At 47.1% G+C, this 26537-nt stretch overlaps 1 protein-coding gene across 2 annotated transcripts in view; it reads right to left on the bottom strand.

Annotated features, from left to right (window-relative positions):
* Window positions 1-5369: 5369 nt before the first annotated feature.
* Window positions 5370-26537, bottom strand: part of FOXO3 (forkhead box O3) — a 91362-nt gene continuing 70194 nt past the window's right edge. For both annotated transcript variants that reach the window (XM_083831875.1, XM_083831876.1), the window contains exons 2-3: window positions 22257-23692; window positions 5370-9559 (exon numbers count right to left, since the gene is read on the bottom strand). In XM_083831875.1, coding sequence (XP_083688001.1) covers window positions 22292-23692 — 1401 coding nt within the window. In that variant the 3' untranslated portion in view covers window positions 5370-9559; window positions 22257-22291. The remainder of the gene's footprint in view (window positions 9560-22256; window positions 23693-26537) is intronic.

Genomic DNA, 26537 nt, shown 5'->3' with positions numbered 1-26537 from the left:
TTTGTTTGGTCCCTTCACCTTTACTACCCTTGAACAGCTCCATCCTTGGCACATAAGTGATGTGCGAGACAAGGCTAGACCAAAAAGAAGTGTGCGTGTGTGCACAGATATGTTAGACAACTCACCTTTAGCTGGTCTTTCCTCAACCATGAGCTCACCCAGTCTGCCTGTATGATAAATCTGACCTTCAGGTTTGTCTTGAAATGCTGAACACGCCTCTACGGAGGACTGTCAATTACAGTGGAAATGGAACAGATAAGATTTTTGTTCACTTACAGATGAAGTGATCAGCATGAAACATTCAAAGTCTCTTAACCTTCAAGAGAAGTTAGCAGATTTTTGACTGGCTCAAATAAAGAGAACCAGAGGTTGCCAACTTTATTTAAGGGATTACAGAGCAGGGTCACAATGCCAGCACTGCCAGAGGGCCGGCGGCATGGTGTTATTCTGGGCTGCATCTAGGCTGCACAAAGGTACTTTACAACATCCATTTCTCACAGAAAGGCCCAGCAGAGCATGAACAAAGAGACACTTTTAAAAGGTGAGAGGCATTCATTTTTCCCATTCCTTTGGCTGTAGAGGCTCGCTCTGAAGCAGTGTGCTCTTGTCGGTTTGAGCAGCCATACCTGGTAAGAGGGCCACAAACCATTTTCACTCATGCTCAGCTCCACATCTCCTGACCTTAGCAGACCTTTGAATACAGCCAACAGTTTATATTGGCTGCAGATTTGCTATTCTGTGCAAAGTAACACTTACAGTTTAGCATATATTTAAAAAAGGTGGCTGGCGTATCTGGACCAGCAAACTCTGTCTTTAGACTCAGACATAGTTTGTAGCAGCAAAAAAAGACTGCTTCTTGCCAGCATAGCTGGAATGAAGTGAGTTGTACTGGCAAACAGCTCCTGCCAGCCAACTGTGTCTATGCTGGGATTCTTGCTTGTATAAAAACATCATTAAAAATAATCATACCCATAACTGACATTACTGTGCCCACAAACATTTTAATATCTGGCCTTAGAAAACCAGAGAATGTAAAAAAAAGTCAGAGGAAAAAAAATCTATTCAAAGAAAGACTTCTGGAGATCAGAGGTTAGGAAGACCATTTCTGACAGCAGTGGGAAACATGGGTGACTTCACATGTGGATCGAAGAATGCTTGAAGGGCACAAAGGAGTGTTTCAGGTGCCCCCACGGCAACATATGGCTTAAAGGATTGCATTTTATTGGGCCTTTTCCATGCATTGCTTTATTTGAGATGCCTGTCTTCCTCACATCTCTTGCAATTTTCTCTGCATGTACAAAAAAGTCCACTATTAAGCATGTTCCATGATGCAGGCCAGGTGGGACTCATGCATTTGTGAAGGAGAACCAAACTGCGAGAGACTCTTGCTAACAGCAACATCGTGTCATCTCCCCTAAGGCCCTTTCTCAGAAAGGGAACAAAGCTTTAGCAAGGTAAGGTGAAGAAACTTCAGAAAAGCAAAGATATTCAGGCACTTTCAGAGTTTGGAAACACAGCAGCAAAATCTCAGCCAGGTCCCCCAGGGCCCAGCAATTCAGGGCACTTTCTGTCGATGAATTATCACCTTTGTGTCCTCTAGTGAAAAACAGAGTGAAATGAAACAGGGTGAAATTACCTTAAAATGCTAGCTGCAGATGAGCTGGAGAAAAGGGAGGGAGGCTTTGTGTCTGCCTGTATTAGCTGCTCTAGGGCAACTTCCCCAAAACTGCTGCAGTAAGCCAGTTTGCACTGACCCTTTGGTGAAGACAAGGCAATCCTGCCTTACCCTGACTGCAGAGCAACCACAACTCAGTTACAAAGCGAGGACACTCGTATATCCACACCTGACCTTCCCCCGTCCTACCTTGTTTTAGCTGGCGTCCCAGATGCAGAAGCTTCAAAGCAGACACGTGAAGGTAGCTGCCTTCCTCAGGAGGAGGCTGGGATACCTCCTAGCTCTGAAGGATGCTGTAATTTTAAAACCACTCAGGCACAGTAGAGTTTTGACTTAAATTGTGGCTTTTCCATAGGAGTCTACCAGGCTGAGTGACAGTGCATAGCAGAAACTTCTATATAAATGAGACAGCATTGCTATAAATTTTTCTTAATGGATGCACACTGAGGCTGATAACCCAGTTTGATATTGCAAGTATGACTCTCAAGAGTAGTGCAAATGACAATGGGCTTCATTTAATGAATAAAAGGATTACTTTTTTTTAAAAAAATAGCATTTTATGTCTTACGAATTGCTTCTAAGTACTGACTTTTCTCCAGGACATTCATCCATAAACTAGTTATGGTGTACAAGCCTGGATAGCCTTAAAATAGAGGAGCCTATAGAGGTTTAAAATAAAGTGCTGGTAAAATATGCTCTTTTTTTTTTTTTGACTGAAAAAACAAATGCAACATGAGAGGCTGCATAGATATAACACCTCTTGTTCGTAGTGGAGTCTTGGAAAGGCTGGACCTTGGTCTCCTGGATGGGAGGGTGCCAAGAGCAGCAGCCTCTGCTGCTCCCCAGGAAGGACCTCTGAGGTGGCCTGGCTGGTCAGGGCCCCCAGAGCTGGTCCTACAGTGGCAGCCCTGGGTTCAGGCTCCCTTTCCCCCTCTCCCACCACCAGTAGTGCTGCCTGGTGTGTTGGGGTGACTCATGCCACAGGACAGCACGGTCAGACACAGACAAGGGGATGCCCAAGTTGCACGCCCGTGGTAGATGGCCTCAGGTTTTGCTAGAGCCTCCAGCCCACGAAGACCACACAGCCTTGTCTTATGGAGGCCAAGGTCCCCCGTATAGGAAGTGCTGCTTTAAAATAACTTTTCCCTCTGGGGGTGGAAGCATAAAAAGTTGTTCTTTAGGTCGTTGTCCGTTAGGAACTACACGAAGCTGTAAGGAAACATGGCAACGAAGGGCCTCTGGGGGCCCTGCTCCTCCCATGCAGGCCTGCGTCTGACCTATGCACCAAAGGAGGCCAAGTCCTCAAAGGAGCTTGTCCTGCAGCCGTGGGCTCCCCGTGTCCCCATCCTGCTGAGTGGAGGGAATGGTTTGTTTGAGAGCTCCCATCCCTCATCTGCATGCTCAGCCCTTCGTGGGAAAGGCAGAATTTGGGAATGAATTTCCTTGCACTTTGAGCACAACCAAAATTTTAAGGTGTCCCCTAGAAAAGAGGGAGAGTTCAAGGGGGAAGCACCTGATCTGGCTCATTTTCATTTTGGAAGCTGAAAAGACTTCTATGAGATGACTTCTATTTTTATTATTTTTCCCCCCATTTCATTAGGTGTCATTCACAGGATATAGATATCGTTAAACCTGCACGTCATTTAGGCCAATTGCTACTTCTGAATTGAGACATTTTATCTTGTTTTCCAGATTAAATCTTTTCCTTGGTATGTCATCAAAGCATCAAATAATACAAACAGGAGACGCTTTGTTCTATAAGGTAAATGTTGTGGCACATGCAAAACTACGGGTGTCATTAGTATGAAAAGAAAATCCAAGTGCAAAAAGAAAAAAAAATCCAGAACAAAGTTTCGGAATTTTACCAGACAATTGCAAAGTTTTCTAAAGATTTAAATAACAGTAAGAGAAACGCACTTAACTCTTTTTTTTTCTTCTAATGGAATTTTGTTTCATTTTTACATGATAATAGCATTTTCATAAAAAAAAAATTAAAAAAAAGAAAAAAAAGAAAGAAGAAAAAAGAAAAAAATGCCACAGGCAGAGCGAGTGGGAAAAAAGCTATGTGGGCTGGGTAGGGCAAACAGAGAAGTGATGAGGCACCGCAGAAGTCGCCAGTGGCGGGATGACTGTGTGTGCCAGGTGGAGATATCTGCTTCATCTGGCTTGGCTCCGCTTGGCCCTAGAAGTCCTCCTTTTAAAAAGCGAGATATCAGTCACCACGACTGCATCAGAAGAAAAGAGGCAGACTCCCAGATTTGCTTATCTCAAGCTTCTTGAAAGCACCCCTAACTTCCTTGGCAGCAGTAGCCAAACAATAGCTGTAAAACGTTGTTTTCCCTGGTCTGGTCTAACTAGCGACTCAGCACATGCGGTGGGGAGCTCCCAGAATAGCTCAGGGTTGCCTCACCAGTCTCGGCAGCAGCTCGAAAGGCCTTTTGTCTTCTGGGACTTGGAGAACTCTAAGATGTTTGGGCTTATTTTGAAAGTATTCTGAAAGATAAAGATGATATATTTCAAGGCCGGGTGAACCGCAGGTCGCCGTGAAGACATTGCACAACACAACCAAGTAGGCTTAGCGCAGAACTTTTATGGGATTCGATCGGCTCAAAGTTGCTGCTGCCCCGACCTAAATTTGGGTTGAAGCTGAGGCCCCTCCACGTTGGCACCTCACCGGGCTGAGGGCTCTCATTGATTGTCCCAAATACCCGGGGAGCAATGCCAAGGAGGAGGAGGATCAGAGCTGGAGGAGCCCCTGGAAAACTCAGCAAAATAGATCTATTTTCTGGGAGATAATACACAATTCATCCCAGTAAACGGCTATTTTCTGACCGTATCTTATAATACTTCAAGCTATCCTTATCCAGGCTGCTTTTGTGCTGCAGCACTTCACAGCAAGCTCCCCGCGAGCCTTGCGCGGACAAGGCAGCCGTCGCACCCCCAGCACCATCGTAACCCCTCCCTGCTGCACGAAAAGGCTCCTCTTTTCTTGGAACCGTAGATTGCTTTGGAAAAGCGACTCCAGAAAACATACATCTGCGGCTTCCCGTCAGGGCGGGAGAGCAACTTCTGCCGACGCGTCTCATGTTTCTCAGCACGCTCTCCTGTGCCTCGGCCAGAGCCGTCGACACAACTTTCTGCTGAGTCAGGCTGCTGGTTTTCTTATCCCAAATCCCAAATGGGTGGTTTCAAGTACTCCAGACATTTTTCAAACACAGTTTGAAAGCCAGCCAAGCCCAGGGGGATGCAGCTCTTCTGGCTGGGTTACAGTCGGGCTGGTTTTCTCCCGGGAAGCTCGAGCTGGGCTGCAGCAGTGGGGTGCAACGTTGGAAGGATTTTCTCCGTCAGTCGAGTGAGCAGGGTCTGGTGTCACCACCCTCACCCGGCACCCTCGCTGCTCTGCTGCCCTTCAGCCCTTCGCAGAGGGGCACCGAGCCTGCTCGCCCACCCAGCGCCCTGGGGAAACGGTCCCCTTGTGCAGCACCTGGGACGGGTGGTTTTGTTAACTCCGTGTTGCATGCTGCTTACAGCCAAAGGGACATGAAGTCATGGGCAACCCTCCTGGAGATGCCTCTGAAGAGCCACAGGACCTTGTGCAGCCCTGTGCCTGGTGGCCCCTGCCACCGCCGGTGTCCCTTCCCAGCCCCTTCTCCAGGTTCCAGATGCCCAGGACAACAAAACAGAGCGAAGGCGATTGTGCAATGTAGAGATCCATTATGCTTTATTTACATGCGTCACCATCTCTTTTACAAACTAGATTACAATTTAAAATGGAATACACAAGGCAATATCTACTAACACCAAGTGGAGTAAGCACTGCGTCTCTACTTCGTCTGGAACGGGGCAGGATTTGCTCCAAAACAAACTTCCTTCCGATCTCTGTGTAGTAAGGTAGTATATTCATCCAGGGCAGCATCTTTTTTTTTTTTTTTTTAACTTTTAATTATTATTATTTTATAAAATCCTCAGTAAGACTGCAACATGAGAGTGTCTGCTTTCAAATGAAAGTACAAGATAGCCCAAATGAAAAGTATAAACTGTTCAGCTCTTCGGTATGTAAAGACGGCCATGCGCGCTAAGGCTGTGGATTTCATATTCTTCCAATTTACATGGCTTGAAACAAAAACAGATAAAACAGTTTTACAGATACTGTATACATATTTTTTTCCAATCATGCAACTTTTTTTAAAAAAAGTTAAACATGTGAAGCCAAATGTACAATCCATTTTTCCAACCCATAGTAACGAAATGTATCTGGTCCCCCTTCGCATCTGTTGGCAATTCCTAATGTATATCGTGTACTAAAAACAATTACAGGACACTGATTGCCAAGCAATGACATCATTCGAGAGAAATACATGACCTAAAAGGTTAACTTTTTGAAGCAGTGGCACAAAGATTTCTGGAGTTAAGCTGTGGCCAACTATCCAATTGTTCTCATGAGAAAGAAAAAAATTACAAAATTATTAAATAAACCCCCAAAACTGTGACTAGGAAACTGCATTAAATGCCACCTTAGACTTTCGGTTTAGACAGAGTGTTTAAATGGCTCCTGTGTAATCTTCTGGGCCGTTATCTGTTTTATGTGGTTTCAGAAGGAAAACTATGCGGGGGAATGTTCCAAAACTCAAAGGCCAAAGTTTTCAAAAGGTATTTTCTCCAAATTAGCAATTTTAATCTGTATTTTGACACCTAGACAAGTGACGCTTTGAATTCATTAAGATGCATTTATTTGCTCGGCACCTCTGGAGACGAGGGCGAATTTTAGGCACCTCAGCATGCAGACGGGGTGGCGCTTGGGGCAGCAGGCACCTCTGCTCAGTCTGAGGAGCGACAGCCCAGTGACACCACGTCCAAGCCCCAGACTTCGTGATGCCTGACATGAGGCACTTCAGTTTGAAAATTTTGGCCACAAAAACGAGCAGCAGAAACCAAACCAAGCTGAAGAGGTTGTCCAAGGCCATCCCTCTTCAGCGGGTGCTGGGATAGTCTCCAAGGCAGGGGCGCGATGTGTCCTAGACATGCCAATGGAAATGCTCCCCTTGACACTGCTGGGAGGTAGACTCAGCCTTCCAGCTGCTGATGCTTTTAATTTTTTAAGAAAATTTCTCTGCCATTGACTGGCTGTCTCTGAATCAATTGTTTTTCCTCCATTTATGAACAGAGTGACCACATTTTTCTCTCTCATTTATGCCGGTGTGAGCTAGCTCCACTGAACTCAACGCAGTGCGGCGGCCTTGGCGGAGCGGAAATCGGCCCGGGTTGTTTCAGACTAAGGGGCCTTCCCTTGCATTTGACCAGAACTGCAGCCGTACCAAGAAACAGAATTGAATGATGGGCTTTTGTCACATCGGCTGTGCCACCATGTCATTACTGGTGCTGCCAGCGACCTGGTGGTGGCCTCTGGGCAGACACATGGGTCTCACCGGGGACATCACCTGTGCAGGGGCCATGCTGAGTCCCAGGGAGCTGCCGAGGGAGCTCTGCCTGTGGCCGAATCCACGGGGCATGGGGAGAAGCCCAACCCAGGGCTGCAGCCACGGGGCAGCCTTGGGAAGGACCACCGGAGGACAGGCCTTCGGCGTGCACTCACATTTTGGGGTGTACCAGGAAGCTGACGGCTAACGCTGCAGGCTCAGAGCAGAAGCTCAAGAAGCTCTCGACTGACTGATAAGAGGTGCCTGCAGCTGGACTCTGATAAGCGAGGTGACCCCAGGCCTGGTGACCGCTGTGCCATGCCAGCACCCCGGCAGCTGGTACCTACCCACCTCCTCGAATGCGGAGATGGGCAGTGAGCATCAGCTACCTCCCGCGAATTTAATCACCTCGCCCCCATGCTGACAAATAGACCACCTTAGTGTGAAAGGAAAAGAGAAGTTTCCCTTTTTTAAAAAAAAAAAATGAGAATGGTAAACCCTTGGCTGCTTGGAAGAGTTGATATGCTACAGGGCGACGATAACCACAACTGCACAGAGTTTACACAGTCATAACCGCGGGATGAAACCAAGAGGGGCGCCTGTACGAGAACAGCGTGAGCGTGAGGGGGGCTACGATACGGAACAAAACTTCCATCACACGGGGAGCTGTTATTTCACCAACGTCACCTCAGGGACCTGGGAAGTGAGGAGCGAGGGAGGGCCCACGAGCGCTGGCGTGGGTGTGCATGACTGTGCGTGTGCGTGTGCGGTGGCAGTGGCGCGAGGGAGTCACTCCACATTGCATGGTACACGGACCGGTGGCAGCTCATGCACTGAAACTTTGGGTTAAAATGCTAGTTGGTTTTCCTAACATCCATGCATAATGATCCATTTCTGTACATAATAAAATATATTTATATATTTATATGCATAATGCCTTTATGCAAAGAAAAAAAAAACAAAACGTCATATATCGCTTTGGAGAATTATGTATACACTGTCCTATTCAGAACGTCTTCATACCAAGTTCTTATGTACCACTGGTGTTTTCCCCTCTTTTTTTGTATCCCTCCCCCCCAGATACTAATAAAAAGTAATCAAACTTTCCAGATTATAGAGAGGATCTATACAGCACCATACCTTTTATTCATTATTATTAATTATTATTCATTTTACAAAAGAAAATCTTAAGAAGCAAAATATATAAAACTGCCTTGTCTTTCAGTGTCATTTATCCTGTTACAATCTATGCTCGTATGAAAAGCCATTTGTACGATATTGTCACCTTGCCATTCCCTCTCCTGCTTCTTCTTCCACAATGGGTTAGACACGACGAGAAGGAAAAAAATCATCAAGGACATGTCCAAAAAAAAAAAGGAAAAAAAAAAAGGATCACTGATGCAATAACACACACTGCAATGACCTGTGCCTGAACGCCCGGCGTCGCCGCTGCGAGTGACTTGCTGATGCCCGTTCGCTCCCCTTTCCTGTGAAGCGGCGTGTTTCCTTTAATTTTCGCTTCTGCAGACTGATCCCTACAGGTGGTTACGCTCAACACGTCTGGCAGCAAAGGGCAGCTCAGCCTAAAACTTTTAACTAACGTATAGCAGGCAGGGAACCTGCTCTGGTGGGCAGTGAGCGGGGTTCTGTGGCCAAGGAGGCGAGGGCAGCAGCACCCGCGGTCAGTCCGTCCTGTCCTCGCCAGCACCAGCCGGGAGGTTTCCCTCGCCGGTTCTCCCTCGCTTCGCAATCAGCCCTGGCTCGATGCTTACGGAACACGGGGGCGTACCATGAAGTTTAAGGAAAGAATAAGAAAGAAAAGAAACAAACCAACCCAACGGGCAAACAGACCACATGAAATCGCATCCCTCTGGAATTCGGTTGGTCGGTTGGCGTAATGGATGCTGTATATTCGGAAAGCCCTGGCATCTGAGCCGTGGTGGTGGGTTATGATCGTTTCCTCGAGCGTAAGCAGTGTTTCAGATTCCCCAGGGAGAGAAAGCAAAAATGGTCAAAAAATCTAAGGAAATCAAACTGGAGGCTGGGGGGGGAGGAGGGTGGGCAGACAGGAAAAACCTCCAAAAAGAAAAGCCAACTTAAAACATCCCATAAACCATTAATATATTGAAACACCACATACTCATTGACAAGTAACTACTGTAAAGGCTACACAGTGTGTTCTCAACAGGATGGTGCTGAACATTGTCTCCACAGCAGGTGCTTGGCCATCCCAGAAAAGGAAGATTTTGCATACTTCAGAATGAGTTCAATTCCAAAAAAAAGTAAGAGAGAAAAAAAAAAAAAAGAGGATCTTCACTCAGGTATGGGGCCTATTAACAGTCTGCTTCGTTAGGAAAATAATGCAGGGTTCACAAAGGTCGTAAGCTGTAAACAGTATCACTGTCCACTTGCTGACAGCAGATTTGGCAAAGGGTTCTCTCTCTACATCTCGTGTCAGTTTGAGGGCCTGGAGAGGAAGAAAAAGAAGAGTGAGATTGCTACACGTAGGAAAAAACAACCCACAAAACAACAACAAAAAGCCACCTGAGTAAACCTCCAAACCCAACGACAGTTTGCACTGATAAGCAATTTTGATTTGTTTGCATCCAGAAGCTTCGACATACAGCAAAGGATGAGTTAAACTGTTACCCCTCACGAAAATGCTTCTCTCTTGCCATGGTTTGAGTCCTTCTTTACAGGCTTAGCTGCTCCCAAGCATGAAGGAAAAGACCCTTCCTCGAAATAAACGCAATAGCCAAGTGTATTTCACAGGAACCCAGTAGACTGTCTCCTCGTTAAGCATATCTCCAGGTGAAGCACAAAAGGATCCTTCAGCTCCTGGAGGAGATGTTCCACAATCGCTCTGCCTCGTCACCACCAAGAGGCTGGGCACATCTGCTGTCAGCGTTTGACACCGGGCACCAGCCCCGAACGGCAGCCGCAGGAGGCTGTTCGAAGGAGGCAGCACGGAACCACGGGTTTGTTAAGCCCTCCCTTCTCCTCCGCAGTACAGCACGCCATGACAGGCGGGCATGGCTGGGCTTTAAAAACGTGGTTAGGGCAGGGCTAGGGCAGGTAAATCACCGCAAACACGGGAACATTTCAACATGCACAGGGGGGCAGGTTTCAAAGGTAAGCAGTGGCTTAAGGATACACTACCAAGCAGGGTTTTGAAAAGTGTGTACGTTTAAACATTCCCATGAAATCCTTCCACATCTTCAGAAGTCCTACTTGGCAGCCACCCCCAGTGCTTGGCACATAACTCCTCTTTAGGGTCTGGCTCAAGTGGCTTCTGAAACTGGGGCCGAGTCCCCACCACCACCCAGAGCCTTTTGAGGGCCTTCCCTGCCACGCATTATCAGTGGTTTTTTATACAGTGCAAGAACAAGGGGACACTTGCTGAAGCAATCCAAGTCGATTACAAGAATGTTTTTACTCTCTAAAATGCCTGGTATCAGCCACCTTCAGGAACACGTAGCGGCACCGCTGGCCTGATCCGGCAGAGCAGCTCCTGCAAGGGAAATCACCCGACGGGGTATCGTCAGATGACTCTGTTACTGCCCAGACTATCCCGAGGATCCTCCTTTCTAAGGTGCCAGGCGCTGATCCTACGATAACATTTTGTTAAAATGACCTATTCTGATAATGCTAAATGATTGATGGGAATTTAATCATTTTGTCTGATGGTTATTAGAGCAACAGGGCGACAGCTGCTCCCCGCGCCATTAGGGGAGACCTTCATTCAGAGTGGCTTAGGGAGCAGACAGATTGTGCCTTTCACCCAAACAAAATTTGGCTTTAGCCTTAATTACGTGCGGGGTTTTGGGGTAGACTGTTTTACGAATAAAGGGATTTCCGACTGGATCAACATATTGATTTCTTCGTTTCCAAAGAGTAAATTAATGCTAGCCCTTTGCTAATGTGACTGTCTGGCAGCGGCTCCGTTTGGTAAGCGTGTCCCCGTGGCCACAAGAAGGTCACCACAAGTTCCCCAGACAGGCCCGGTAACTCCCAGTATAACCAGTGGCCTGTCTGCAGAACAGCCGAGCGCATCCCTTTGCAGGAGGCTGGAAGCTGGTGGCTTCCCAAGGCCCAGTCTCCTCAGGAGGGAGGGCTTCAGCCTGGCCAGCCGGGCACGTCTCAGTCAGCACCCACGGGCTTAACCCGAGTGTGTGAGAAGTCCTGCTGGCTCCAAATGGAGCCATTAATTAAAAGGAAATAAGGACAGAAACTCCTGAGTAAGTACCAGAGCAGTGTTTAACATTTAAATTAAAGACTTATGTAAAATACAGTGCTACGGAACGAGGTGACAAAGGAAAAAAAATGGGGGACAGGTGATCACAAGCAGGATTTGTGTAAGTGGCACTGCCTCGTATTCCTTCCTGGGAGCACTGGTCCTCCAGACAGCGCAAACCTTCGTGAGACTGGGGCTTACCCAAGACAAACGCACGGAGGAGGTGAAAGCTGCTCATAGCAGAACCGAAACACGCTCGATTTTCACAGTTCTGTTTACGCAGACTTTGCAGATGGATTAAAAAATGGAAAGAAGTAGATCAAAGCCTTAACCCACATGCCTTTGAATTACCCCGCTGCAGTCCGTAACAGACCCACACACTCTCACTTTCTGTCTGACCACAAAAAGCCTCCGTCAACCCTGAGTTAGGTGCCTGCTAGTTCACAGCACTGAAAACCATGCCAAGCAGGGAAGCAAACACTCCGGCTACATCTTCGTGTAGCAGTGGTTCTCCACCACAACTGGCTCCAGGACCTCCAGCTGCCTCCTGAGCCACCACCAGGTTTTCTCCCGTTCCCCGCGGCATTTGGGAAAGCTGCGTGTCTGCAGGGGAATCTCCTCGGGGGAGGCAGGACCACGCTGTCCTCTGCGGGCACCAAGCAGCTCCCCAGGTAAGGTGCTGCAGTCCCCACTTCGTTCTGTTTTCTGGCCTTTATGTACTACTGGGGGCCTCTTTTTGGGGAAAAAAGTAACAGAGGCACGTGCATGGGAGTGACTGCAAAAATACATGGAACAGAGGCAACGGGTAGGTACAAGAAAAAGGAAATCTAGCAGGGCTGGTGGGTTAGAGATCAGTGCTCGACAGCAGTGCCATGGCAGCAGCTGGGAGGTTGCCATGGCTAACTTACTGCAGCAAACCCATTCCCCTGGCTCTTACCTGCAGCACAGCCTCGTTCCCCGAGGCTGGGGGAAACTCCCAGGCAGAGGAAGGGCATCCTTTGCCTACGCTTCCTAAGCCACTCTCTGGAAAATTCACTTCTCCCTTAAAAAGCTCCTCAGCTCCTCTGCCAAACCTGAAGCCCATTTTCAATCATCAGAGAAAGGAAAGGAATTTCAGACTTTCTCCTGAAGTGTTTTAGACTTTCTTTGCTCAGTCTCTTCTTAGACTTTCTAAGAAAATGTAAATTTTCTTCAGAAGTGTAGTCACCACAACTGAGATGACACCTGGGCTCTGCGACACGCAGAGGCAGTTCCACCCTGGTGTTTTGACCCCTTGGGCACAGGCGGCTTGGACAAGGCACATCTGCTGGACATCAGAAGAAGCCATAGTACTATATCAAACTATAACTTATGCAACCACACATGCATGTGGTTGGTGAAAATGACAACTTTAAAACAGAAACAGAAAAAGCATTAAATTAGGGGTAGTTCGGGATGAACTCTTGCTTCATCACTTCCCACAGACATTCGAACCCTAGATGTTAAATCTGTTTATCCTATTTGGTGGAAGAGAAAAGCAAAGACTTCTGTATTCCTTCTGTCCTTTCCTATGCTCTCCCATCCTCTACCTTGCTACTGTCCTCCTATAAATGCTACTCTTGCCTTAATGCATGGCTTAATGCTGTGATATCCCTCCCCGCAATAACATTTCCTCACCTCTGTCTCACACCACAGTGCATCTCCACCACTTAAGGGGAAAGTGGTCTGCCAAGCCCCATGCCAGCTTATGCTCTATCAGACAAGCTCTGAAGCCTCATCTGCTCCGTGCTGCTTTCTCCCTTTGGTTCCTACTGCGGCACTGGAAATTTCTTCAGGTTACGAAGGCGACGCACTGATTCTCCCCAAGAGCAAGGCACAGGTGATGCCCACTGGTGGTACGTTTATCAGTAAGTCAACATCACCACCAGCACACACAGCGATTTGCAAAAAGAAAGGGGATGTGATCCTTTCCTTGATCGTAGTACTTGACACTGCACCATCAACACGCAGCTCTTCTGCAAAGCAGCCTACCGAGGACCTGCTGATTTGGCTGGAAACCCTGCTGAGTGGATATTGCATCTTGAAAAATATCACCACCCAAAGGTCTGTAAGACAAGAGTCTTCCCTGGGTACCCCTCAGTACGACTCCCCAGAGACGGGAAATCCCAATAATGCCTTTTACAAGTAACAATCCACAGACTGTAAAATGGAAACATTTGGAAGGAAACTCGTGTCCTTTAGTGACAGATGTGTATTTGTTCCAATGCCTCTGGCCCTTGCTTCTTCCACTGCCACCAGCAGTATGGCTTCTCCTCTAACATGGGGGTAGGCTCAAATGCAGCATGTGCTTAGGTATGCTTACAGCCTTTTCGTTGTTTAAGGTAATATTCTGCCATAGGTTTTCACAGTTCAACACCAAAAAATACAAAATACTTGCTAGAACTGAACAAGGAAAATAACTGTTGTGGCCTTCTGCAATGACAAAGTTGCAGCATGAGATTTTTCACAGAACCACAGAATGGTTTGGGTTGGAAGGGGTCTAAAACACCATCTAGTCCCACCCTCCCTGCCACGGACAGGGACACCTCCCACCAGACCACGTTGGCCAAAGACCCCGTCCAGCCTGGCCTTGAACACTTCCAGGGATGGGGCACCCACAGCTTCTCTGGGCAAGAGCAGAATAAAAATCAGAAATGCTGATGCCATGGCAGGTAAGTCACTGTGGTCCCATACAGGCCTAGCATATGCTGCACTAGAGTGGCACCGTGCCAAAATGCAACGCTGAGGTCAGGATGCAAAGTTCAAGGGAAAGAAGAGAGCTGGCAGCTTAATGGGCTTTCTTACAAGGGCCTGAACTTTCAGGCATGTTGCAACTTCACTTTTTCTCTTTGAACTGTACTCAGAAAAATTGATTTTTTTTTCTGGTTCAGACTCAGAGGCAGAGAACAAGGGGAAAAGAATGGAAAGAGGAAGAGAGCAGCAGAGAACTAGGACATATGGGAGCTAAAAATTTGCTGTGCTGGTACTTGCACAGGCACGTAAAGCACGAAAGTGTATCCTTTCCTTCTGTGGCTGCTGTTTCTCTCCAAAACAAGCTGCAAACCATAGCAGACAACCGAATACTTTGGAAGTAAATGTACCTGAAGATGTCAGATCATTCTCCCTGTGTTAGCTCTGCAACAAAAGGCTTGCCCAGGACCTCAGCGAGGTGCCACAACTATTGGCATGCATGCTATTCTGATAAACCTTCCTCCACCTCCTTTCTCCTTGCACAGGCCTGTGCTGTTTGTCATATCTGTAATACCACTGCTGCTTGTTCCTGCACAACAACCAACCTGCAGCATCACAGAAGTTCACAACTTTGCCAAAAGCCGGGCCTTTCTTTTCACTTCCCTGCACAGAATAAGCCTCTGTGAAGATTTAAACCAGACTGCAATGTGAGGAGATGAGCAAAAAATGACGTTAGCCCTATTGATCTCAGCACTTACTCATCTAAATCTACATTTATCTTGCCATGCACTTTATAGTTTGTCTGTAGGACAACAGGGGAAAAACAGAAGAAAGAGACGATTTTTTCTCTTCTACTTTTCTGAAGAACACATATTGAATGTAATCTAATCATTAATGCATTGCCATCTCTTTTATGCATGTGAACAGGTTGAAAAAAAAATGTTGAACTTTCACAACTGTTTATGAAGCTTTTGAAGAACTACTCTTCACAGAATCATAGAGAAGTCTAGGCTGGAGGGGACTTCTGAACATCATCTGGACCAATCTTCTTCTGAAGCTTAGGTTAGATTACTCAAAGCCTTGTCATGGCCAGCTTGGAAAATTTCCAGCAAGAGAAGGTCCACCACTCCTCTGGACAGCTGACTTCACACTCAAAGGTGGCCGAGGTCCCTTCTACCCATTTTACATACAAAAAGGAGACACCTAGAGAAATTGGCCCACCCCTGCTCACACACTTAAAAGGAAAAACAGATTGGGGTTTTCCTTATGTATTGGGACCTGATACTAAACCACCCAATCCACAGGAAATTCTGCACTTGTTTGCAAGAAGAGCAGGCTCGTACAGACGACACTGCATATGTCACTGTGTTGTTGCCCATACAAAAAGACCATATGTTGTGACACTTGTTTTTACACCTACAGAGATGCCAATGTGCAGCTACGTTGGCTTTCCAGCACAAGCACTGCTGACATCCAATTGCTTTTGAGAACCACTACATCTGGCTGGGTTCAATCCCCTGCCCTGGACAACTGAGAAGGGTTTAGATACGAGGCACCATCTCCCTGTAATGTCTCCAGGCTTCTTACAATTTCATGGTAAATTTTATCCCCTGCCTTTTCTTCAGGGGCCTGAGGAGGTGTGTGGAAACCATATCAGTTATGGATAACACTGCCACTGATTGAGAGACATCAGCACCTTTCAGGCAGGATGCTGCTGGACAGTTAACTGTACAGAAGAAGAACACCAAAATGCTTGCAAAATGTAACTTCTAAAAGGGGTAGAGTACATCAGCTGAATAACAGGCCCATGGGAGCAGTGGCAAAGAGACCTCTGCTGAGGATGAGAAAAGAATGGATAACTACTATACCTGTGCAAATACAGAGAAGGATTTTGCTTATGCCTTTGAATCTGGAGAACAAATGTTGCTTTCCAAACTGGAGAGTAAAGGGTACCTACCTGACTGGAAACATCGTGAATTACGCATTTTACAGTGCCATGGAAACCTGCTATGTACTCTTTTTCTGAATGTCCTCACAGACTGTCTCTTTTTCTCTGCCAAGCGCAGGCCAATAATGCTCACATGGATCACTGAAAAGGATTTCCACCAAGCTGATGTAAGGCAGAACCTCCTCTACCATGACTTAGAAGTGTTGGGAGGAGGCAAGAGAGGCAAGGCCCTTCCTCTAAACCAGATCTTCCCTACACTTGTACGAAATATGTTACCTGTGGAAGCTGAGAGAAGCAGTTTGCAAAACGAGGCAGTGCAGGGAAGAACAACCGGCAAGGCACTCAGCTCAGATGAAAAAGTGCATGAACACATGCTATTCTCCACGGCACCCTCTGGGAAGTATCCTTTTTTCCCTGGAGCAACTGCAGACAGCCACGGCTACACAGCGGCTCTGTTAGCTGAGCCGCGTCCCCATCCGCTTACTGCTCAACAGATGTCTGCTCCGCCAGACTCCAGCAACGGTCGCCCTGTGTGGTAATCTGAGTGGAAAAGCTGATTAAACAGCTCCACAAACCTGACTGGAGCTGAGTGGTCCTGCCACCCAACTGCTGGTACCTGATTTAATGGGGCCGGTGTCCCCACGTGCCACGTGGACACTCAATCGGGGGCAATGCTTCTGTGACCATCCTGCTGGAGACTCTCGCTCTCCACCTCCAGCACCAGGAGCCCAGGGGGAGGCTGTGCAAGCATCTGTGTCCCTCACCCTCCTTCTGCAGGCCAGGAGAAAAAGCCCGGCTATTTACTCACAGCACTGCTCAGCTGCATGCACTCGGCTGCCCACGCCATACCTGTGCCCTTTGGCTGTCATGAACCTAAGACTCAAGCCTCTCCGGCTGTCAGTTCATCACTGCGGCTGAGCACTGAATTGCCATGAAAGAAGATCCTGACCTTTCCTCAGCTGCATGATGCTATGTTTCTAAAAAAAAATCTCTTATTATGCACTTCTTCAAGAAAATATGCTTTTTAGGGAGGTATTTAAAAGCCCAGATGAAAAGACAGAAATAAAAAAACAAACCACCTGTAACCATCCCAGCGATCGGGCAAGAGCACGACTTGGGACAAACGCAGATCTGCAGCTCTAAACGATCATATAACGGCTCATTCACATGAAAAAGACATTTGCAAAGACTCATTCTCTAATAAAACCCAAGTGCTGCTGATACAGGGAGGAAAGCACTGGGGAGACCAGTTGATGCGGGCTGTTCTAAAAATACCAGTTTGTGCTGTCATCTGGTGAGAGTATGTCATCCTGTAATCTTGGCATCTGCAGGGACAGCAAGTTTCTGCCTAATTATTGCTGCTGAATCACATGACAAAGCATGAGGCACTAAAATATATATATATATATCACAAAAACAGAACACCCAAACCACAGGATCAGACCACTATCTTGGCTTCTGCTGCCGACGGCTCACAACACAAGCCTGCGGACAGAACGCTGGCTTTGATGGACCTTTTCCCTCGGTTAATAACCCTAAAACAAAAAACTTAGATTTAAATAAATAAATAGCCCAAGCTCTTCCAGAAGGAGCGAGGGGATCCATGACGTTCCTGTGCCGGCTCCTGCTGCCTTCACCCCCGCTGAGGAGAGGCCCCACGAGCACCCTCCTGACTCACCCGGCCCAGCCTGGGGAGGAGCAGCCGCATCTGCTGCTGCTTCCCGTCGACACGGGGCTGTGACAAGGACTTTCTGGAGCCGAGCTGGGGACAGTGGCCGCCTGCAACACCACAGCAGGGACCGAGGCCCAGCCGTGCCTGGGGCGGCAGCAGCAGAGGCTGCAGCTTCTCCACAAGCATAGGACAGGCCCCTGGGGAGCCTGCTCGGGGCAGGCCCTCCCTGGAGTTAATGGGATCCCTGTTCCCAGAGAAATACCATGTTTTCCACACAGATATTTTTGCTCAAAGACTAAACTTGGCGCGCATGACGTTCAGCTAGTCACAAAACCACTTTTCAAAACTTGGGCTGGCTGAAACAACACTGAAACACGAAAAGCACGCCACCGCCTTAACCACTGACCTGTTAGAAACGGAGCAGAAGAATTTGCTCCTCTTGAATTTCCTTTGGATTTCTTAAAGGTAGCCGCACAGGAAACCTGTCAGCCCTGCCCGTGAGACCTCATTTTGGAAACTGAGAGAGGAGGGAGCGCATCCATGGTGCTGAGGCAGTCAGGGTCCACCAAATCTGCTCTCCACATGTCAGCTTTAACAAGCAGAAAACAAGGTTTGTGGAAAAGAATGACAATCATCTTCCTCGTGGCATGTTGTCCAGTCAGAGTGCTCTGATTCAAAGGGGACAAACTGCATCCAAAGAGAGATCTCTTTACTATTTCCACTTTTAAGACAGTCTTTTAGTCAATGCAGTCATCCTTAGACCTATGGGTTTGTCTTTGGTATGAATTTTACCCAGAAGCAGGCTGAATGTAAATTAACAAATCAGCAAGTAGTCCACAGATACAGACTAATGAAATATAAACAGGCATTTTATTACATTTTTTAGGATTTTGATTTATCAGAAATGTTAACCATCAAATTCTGTGAACTAATTCAGGACACTGCTATTAGAGACTTATGCACTCTACTGCTACAGCAAGATGACTTGGGACTTCAATGATGCTCGGGTAAAATGAGTGACTAACTGCTCTGTGAAGTATTTTACTTCTAATTTTCAAACAAGTCAACGTGGCTTCAGCACAGCTCTGTTACAGCGCCCAGAGGGATCCAGCTAAATGGCACATTAAAACCTCTCCCAGAAGATGCAGCTAGATGAGTTTTGCAGACAGCAAAACCAGCTCAAGAAGTTCCTGCCCTACTTGCACAGAGCCGCCCTCCACCCCTTTCCCAAGCCCTGCCAGCATCGCCGGCTGCGGGGCTCTCTCGAAAGCTGGATTGCTGGAATAACTGAGGCAAAAACAGCTTCTTCAAGGGATTTTGATGTCAGAGCGGTTGCTGATCACCAGCACCCATATATCCCCCATTTCTGCCCCAAACTGATGGGGAGAGCCCCCATCAGTTTGCTTGGGGCTGCTCTTCGGGCAAATACCAACTCCCTTCGGCTCCTCTGGCTGAGAAAGACCACAGAGCAAAGAGCCAAGTGGTGAGAACACCAGCAAACCAAGGAAAGACCCACTGATTTATAAATAAAAGGTATTCTGGAGAAAGTCTAGGCAATAGCGATGTCTTCACGTATTGATAAATGAGCTGAAAAAACAACCCGATGATTACGTGAGTGGGTGGAGGGCAGATTCAGTGCTCTTGGGAAGCAAGTGGAGATAGGGGGAAATCATGGCTGTGTGAGTAACGTAAGAAAAAAGCACATCGATTTTCTTCTTTCCTTCTTGTAGGAGGAAAATCCAAACAAACAAATTTGGTTATGAGCATCAACTCGGGCCCACTGAAAGGCCGGGCACAGCAAGCCCCACAGCGCAGAGCCATGGCCACCAAATCTTAACGGTGGCATCTTCTGCACAGGGCTTTCCCCTCCTCTGTGAAGAGTGTAGTCAATTTTCTTCCAAAGTAACCTCCCTTCTATACCTACGGTACGTATAAGCTAAAGAACTGTGTATTTGGCTGCTTTCTTTTCTTCCTGAAAACTGACTCCAACCTTTCCCTTATTTTTCATAGAAAACACAGCACTCTGAGGTATGCCAATAGCCCACTGTAACTGCTTCACTTCATGAAATGGATTTAACATGAGCAAACATCAGGCTGTTCTGCTGAAAGTGTTTCCCAGCCTCCAAGCCCACAAAGCTTTGTTATTGGGGTCATGAAAACCGCTGAGAGATTTTAATTCAGGGGTCCCTATGCTACAGCGAGGCAGAAAAATAGCTGAGAAAACAACTCAGGCTGATGACACCTGACTTCACTCCTACCAAAACAGGAGGCACTCGCTCAGAGGCCAGTTCTTCGGCGGTGATGCTCAACAGAGCAGGACCTGTGGGAGGTGAACCAGCACAGCAGAAATCACCTGCACTCGCACCTGACACTGGAGGCACCCCATAGCAGCCAGTCCAGCTGCCAGAGAGAGAGAAAGAGGCTTCCACAGGTGACCAGCCATTAATCTACTGAGGAAAGCCATCTCCTTAATAAATCTGTCCTCCGAAATGAGTCTCCTTGTGCACAGACGTGTCAGGTCCTCTCCTCCAAAGGCGCAGCCTGGGAAGGACTGGGTGGCTTCCCTCTCCCTGCATGGCACAGGACAGGGCTGAGAGGCAGCTGGGAGCCCTGGTGAGGAGGTGGCTGGTGGTGTGCCTCCCTGGTGCTGCTGGCGGGTCTCCCTGGGCACCTTCTACCTACACACAGTAAGTGATGATGCTAGAACATCGCCCTTCTGGAAGTGTGTCAAGCACAGCTGTCAATAACATCTCTGTTTTAAGCAGGCTGTACTGTTGGATGTTTCACCTCAGGCAAAGAGGGTTTCTAAATCCAAAAAGCTCATGCACCTGGAGGAAGAGACACCTGATCGACAAGCGTGACCTGCTGCAAGTTTTTGCTTCCCAGTTCATGAACCACTTTTCTTTTTTCTCCCCTTTCCTTTCTTACGTTATCAAGCACTGGAGCTGAAAAAAAAAGCAGAATTCAGCTGGCGCCCTGTCCTTGCCACAATGCCATCCCATGCATGGTCAGTGGGACGCAGCATCCTCTACAGCCCACCTCTGCAGCCCATCTCCCAACCTCACTCTGCAACACTCACGCTTTTAGAGAGAAGATGTGAAAGAATCAGAGGAAATCCTCCGCCTGAATGTACTGTGCAAACCACCTGCTCCACTGGAGCGAGGAAGCTTTGCAGATGACTACAGCAAGGAGTCCTGCACAGTCCTTTTCTCCCTTACAGACAGCAGATCAGCACGTATCTTTGGGGGTACTCTAGACAGAGTTCAGGAGGCTCACCACTGCTGTTCACAGACTGCAAAGCTTCCCCATGAACATCTAACTGAAACAAAGAATGAAAACTCAATTAAAGATGAAAGGGTCACTCATCAGTAAATGACGCACCATAAAGTCAGAAAACACTGTGACTCCTTCTTTCTATCCTTCCCCCAGAAAATAAGAAAGTTGGAAGTCTGCTGCAAACCGAGTGAATGCCTCTTTTAGCCCCAGTGTTGGGATACTCTGCACACTGTTCTGAAGTTAACACAATACTTTCAATAATTTATAGCTAACCTTTTATCCTACTGTATTTTGAAATCTACTCCCTTATACTAATAAACAAAGGCGAAAGGGCACTTTGTGTGGAACCTGCTCTATGAGTCAGGGAATATGTACGTGGAAGCAGGCAGAGAGGTATGGGCAGGAACCTGCAGAATCACAAAGGATGACAGAAACAACATTTACAGGCTCTGGTGTCCCCAGATGTGGAAAAGAAACACTGAGAAAAACCACAGCAATCTAGAAAAAAATTAATCTGAGGCAAACGTTTCAAAAGCACTGGTGTCAAAACCCAAACCTAGAGATACTCTCTTGGTGGAGTCCAAAAGGAAATGGTATCTACACAGGCCCTGAGGGGGACCAACAATTTTTGCGTATTTAGAGCATTTAGAACAGGATGTTCCTGGGACCAGGATCCTACCTGTGTTATTTCAAAATACAATTCCTTGATTTGCTACTTTTCTTTTGCTGAGAATTACATTAAAAAAATAAAATCAAACAATTGCACTAGAGTAGCTGTACCACAGCAGCAGTATAACTCTAATTCAGTCCAAATCTGTGCTGCGCACCCAATCCCGAGTGCAAGCACTGATCTTTCAAGGGCACTCTTCCTCCACCCCTACAGCAGTATTGCTGCACTGACTGCAAAGCCCCTTGCCCCATCCCCATGTAACACGGCCTGGCTACGTGCAGCATGAGCTGCAGAGACGAATCCACCTGTTGCGACTTCAAAGAAGACAAGCTGGAGCTCTCTGATTCCTGGAACCCACAAATATTCCACCTCGGTTTGCCTGATTTGTCATTAACATTTCTTATGCCTAAATTAAGAAGGACACATAGCATCAGATGCGCGCTGACACTGTTGCAGCTGAGCAGCTTTTATAGCTTAGCCTCATTTCCCTCCACACCTCCAAATTTTTCTTGGTTGTAGCTGTTGCATACCAAAACATAGCAAGCCATCGCAAGCCAAATTAGTACTATTAGTGTGCGCTAACAATTAAGTGTTTGGTGCAGACTCCAATAAAACGAAGGAACCAAGCATTTTAGCACATCCACGGGGCACTGACCTGTTTGCCCATTTTTCCCTGTTCTGAAAGATCCTTCAGCCTGGTACCCAACTCTGTGATGAAGCCTGTTTAGCACCAGTGAAGTTCCCCACATTCAGACTGACAACGTTCTGAGCTGAGATGAGGGAATCAAAGTTAAAATCCAGCCCATCTGCATCCATGAGTTCACTGCGGATGATGGACTCCATGTCACACTCCAAGCTCCCATTGAAAATATCCAGGTCCAAGTCACTTGGGAATTTCTCGTGTCCCATGACCGGGAGGTTCACGCTAGAGGAATACAAAGAGGAGCCTGAGAGCGGGTCAGAAAGTGTTTGCATAGACTGACTGACGGGTGACTGCTGATGTTTGGAGGAACCCAAGCTGTTCGAGTCATTCAAGCCTATGTTACTGATGGAATTGGACAAGGCACGGCTGCCACTAAGAGGAGAGTTGTGAGACTGGTGCTGGTGATGGGGCAGGCTCTGATTGACCAGACCGCCCTGGCTGGACTGTGCGGCAAACGACATCATGGGGTCGTTGCGGAGCATTATATTCCTGCGGGAGTTCTGGGCGGACACAGCTGTGCTGGCTTGTGACATGAGTGGGTCAGACTGTGTCATCATGACATCGCTGTGACTAAGTGCATCAGAGGCGAGCAGATCCTGCAGCGTCTGGTTGTTGTAATGGGAAATGGAAGAGAAGGTGGCCTGCTTGTTCTCCTGAATGGTCTGCATGGGCGACTGGCGGAGGGAATTCAGGGACGACGGCCCGAATACAGCGTTGTTGAAACTACTCGAGGGGGAACCCAGCCCTGAACCTTTGGAACCATATGGAAAACTGGAGCTTCTCTGCATCATCCCTCCTGTGGGCGACTGCTGGGAGGAAGGGAGTGTAATATTGTCCAAGAGATCATCCATGAGGTTATCTGTCAGTCCATCGTTCAAATTCATTGTCCCAGCCATATCAGTCAACCTAGGCAACTCCACAGTACACGGTTTGTTTACCGAGGGGGACAAGCTCGATGGACTACTGTACAGCATGGGAGAAAGCGGAGCGTCATCGTCTTGAACATCATCTAGTTCGGTGCTTGCCAAAATCGGTGACAAGCGGCCACTTATCGTACTGGCGTTGGAATTCGTCCGGGAGCGAAAATCTGTCCACGCATCCAGCTCATCGCTGCTGCGGGAAGTTGGGCTCCCCGGCCACTTGGAGAGCTGGGAAGGGCTGTCCTCGCTTGCCTCCTGGGCAGTCTGCAGGGCCGCCTTTTTCTTAGCCGCCCGCCCTCTGCTCTTGGTGTACTTGTTGCTGTTGTCCATGGACACGGCGCGTCTCCGTGGCGCCTTGCCCACTTTTCCGCCATCTGGATTGATCATCCACCAGGAGCTCTTCCCGGTGCCTTCGTTCTGCACCCTGATGAAGCGGCTGTGGAGTGACAAGTTGTGCCGGATTGAGTTCTGCAGGAAAGGAAGAAAACAAAACGTCAAGGCCAGCACTTCTTGTTACCCCAAACCTCAACCACAAAACCAACATCACATGAAAACGACATTGATAAAAACACCGGCCCCTGTAGGACATCACCATGGGTTTCTTGGGTGCTGGACATGGGAGGGCTGGAGCATGACAGCACCGTGGCAGCATGCTGTTGTACAGCAAGCAATGTGCATTCCCGGTGCCCACCTTTACTCCCCAAAAGCTGCATCCTAAGGAACGGGGTGTGACACAGCTCTGGTCCTGCTAGCAAGGAGCTAGACAAGACAGCTGGGAATGTCAGAGTGAGGGAACAACATGTCCAGCTCCCCTTTGCCAACCCTCCCCTCTGATGGGATACGGGTGAAACCAGAAGCCAATGCCCATGCCCTTTATCCAACAGCGCCATCTCTCCCCTACTTTCCACTCAGGACAAACCTCTATACCATCAGCAATCTTGCCATCAGTTCCTTGAAACAAAAGCTGCGGAGACACTGCAAAAGTCTGACTGGAGGGGTAGTCACACTCATTGCAGCCTCGGCAAATGTCTTTGTAATTCTTCATTGGCATGTGTGTTTGTGTACTTATTATAATCATTCCTGCGAAAACTGCGTGTGCTGGTGCTCCTCTCCCACGGGCACGCTGTGCATGAGTAAGCCTTGCTCCCTCTCTCCATGAGAGGCACCAGAATCACGCCCGTACCACAGCAGCCGGCCAGCTGCCCCCCGCTGTAGTATCCTCACAGTCTTCAAAATGCGATGTGACAACGTACGGTGACGTTCCCGTCCCTGTGAGCTGCTGGATACTCATCTGTATGAAGCTGCACAAAGCTGTCTACCCCGTGTTGTAGAGGATGCCACAAAATACAGCACTTGCAGGGGAGGTCGGGGCATAGGCTTGTGCCACCCAGCAACATCCACACACCGGCGATAATCACCCCAGAACAAGACAGTGGCAGAGAAAACCAGCTACTGTGGTAGACCCAGTGAAAGAACACCAGATTTATACCCAAAGAATAGGGATAAAAATCCAGCTCTACTCATCCTAATGATTTGGGGCTTAAAATAGGGCTCAAAAAAGGACACACAAGTAGTATTGGCAACTAAGAATGCTTCCAAGGGGCTGGATTTTTTTTCCCATGTGCAAGTCAAAGATATTTGGAGTGATGCCATATTCTTTTGACAAAACACTTGTGCTGTTCCTGCATGTTAAAGATGGTCAAGTTTTAAAAGTTGCACTTTTTCCTAAATTTTGGCAAATACCAGCTATAAAGAGAGTAAAATTACATTTGTTCTACCAGCATGCTTTAAAAGCACAATGTCAACAGGACGATAGCATAATCAAACCATCCAGAATAAATGACCTTAATTTACAAAGCACTGAAGAAATTCCAGGTTTAAATGCGCAAAGAACACATCAATCAACAAATCATTCACAAGCATATCAGCACTTGCATCGTAAGGATAAATGGATGTTTGACATATGTGAACTGGAGACACACTGGATGTATGAAGAAATACAGCCCAGCTTTTTTTAAACAATCCTTTTCAGCATAAGATGCCTTTTCCCCCTCTAAGTGTTGTGGTTTTTGTCAGATTGTGAAATGGAAAACATGCCTGAAGTTCTTCTCACATGCAGACAGCAGACGCATTTGCGATGAAAAGAGAAATCGTATTGACTGCGGTTCAAAATAGCAACTGCTCCGTTTTAAACAATTTGCACAAAACAGCAGACCAGGCTTTGCAGACGCACTCAAGACATGTTTGGGTCAGCATTTCAACTGTAAACTTGTCTAATTCCAAGGAACTATAATGCCATTAAAATATGTTGGATTGAGGTGCAGCATCATAATTCTTCAGTCTAAGGAGGGAAAGAGTGTTTTTTATTGTTTAACTGATGAACATTTTTAACTATATTTTGAGCCTGGTAAAAGTCTGTTTCTAACTTCTAATAACTAGGCACCGCTGCTAACTTCCTCATGTTTCTCTCAACTGGCTGGAGACTGCTGGTTTTGTTTTTGTTGATTTTTTTTAATTTTTTATTTTCAAATAGTATTTCCTGATATTCCAGCTTGTACTGCATCAATGCAGGCAGCTCTTGCATTCAAACACTGTGACAACTACATGTGAGAATATCTGCATGGGAATCTCTCCCAGTGGCTGGATTAGGATGACCAGAGCTAGAACACCACACCAAAAACCATCACGTACACAACCTACAAATGCTGAATACAAGAATAAGTATCCAAGTGATACCTACAGATGAAAAAAAATCTCCCAAACCAGAAAAGAAACACCCAAGATGGCAGATGCAGACTGCCATATAGCTTCAACGTGAAAGCACTCAGCCAAAGTGCCAGCAGCTAACAGTGTGTGACCTCTGGCATTCTCATGAATTTCTGCTGGTGGTAGGTGTAGTATGAAAACATCTGGTCTAAAACCATGAAAAATCCCGAATTGGTCAGTTGGTAACAATGCGAAATTGAAGAATATTTTAGGATGAGGGTTCCTGCATGTGTGGATATATGTGCACATGCGTAATCTTCCTATAATATCTTTTCGCTCAGTGTTGGTATCACACAAATAACAGAAGAATATAATAATACTTTTGCACTGAAAATTGTTAGTTATGAAAAAATCCAAGCAGTTTGTTTTCCTTTACATTATGCAATATGCCATTTATGCTCCAGCTTCTGTTTTTCTTTACTTTTCTCCTGTAGAAAAACTGTTTTCTTACGCATAATTATGGGCCAATTTATTTTTGTGTACCTCATCTCCACCCTCTGTTCAAACACTGCCTTGAAACCCACTTCTTTCACATAGCCTCCCCCAC

Source organism: Anser anser, assembly GCF_964211835.1.
Source record: "Anser anser genome assembly, chromosome: 3".
Taxonomy (NCBI): Eukaryota; Metazoa; Chordata; class Aves; order Anseriformes; family Anatidae; genus Anser; species Anser anser.
The sequence above is the reverse complement of the archived record's forward strand: the minus strand, read 5'-3'. Positions and strand labels throughout refer to the sequence as shown.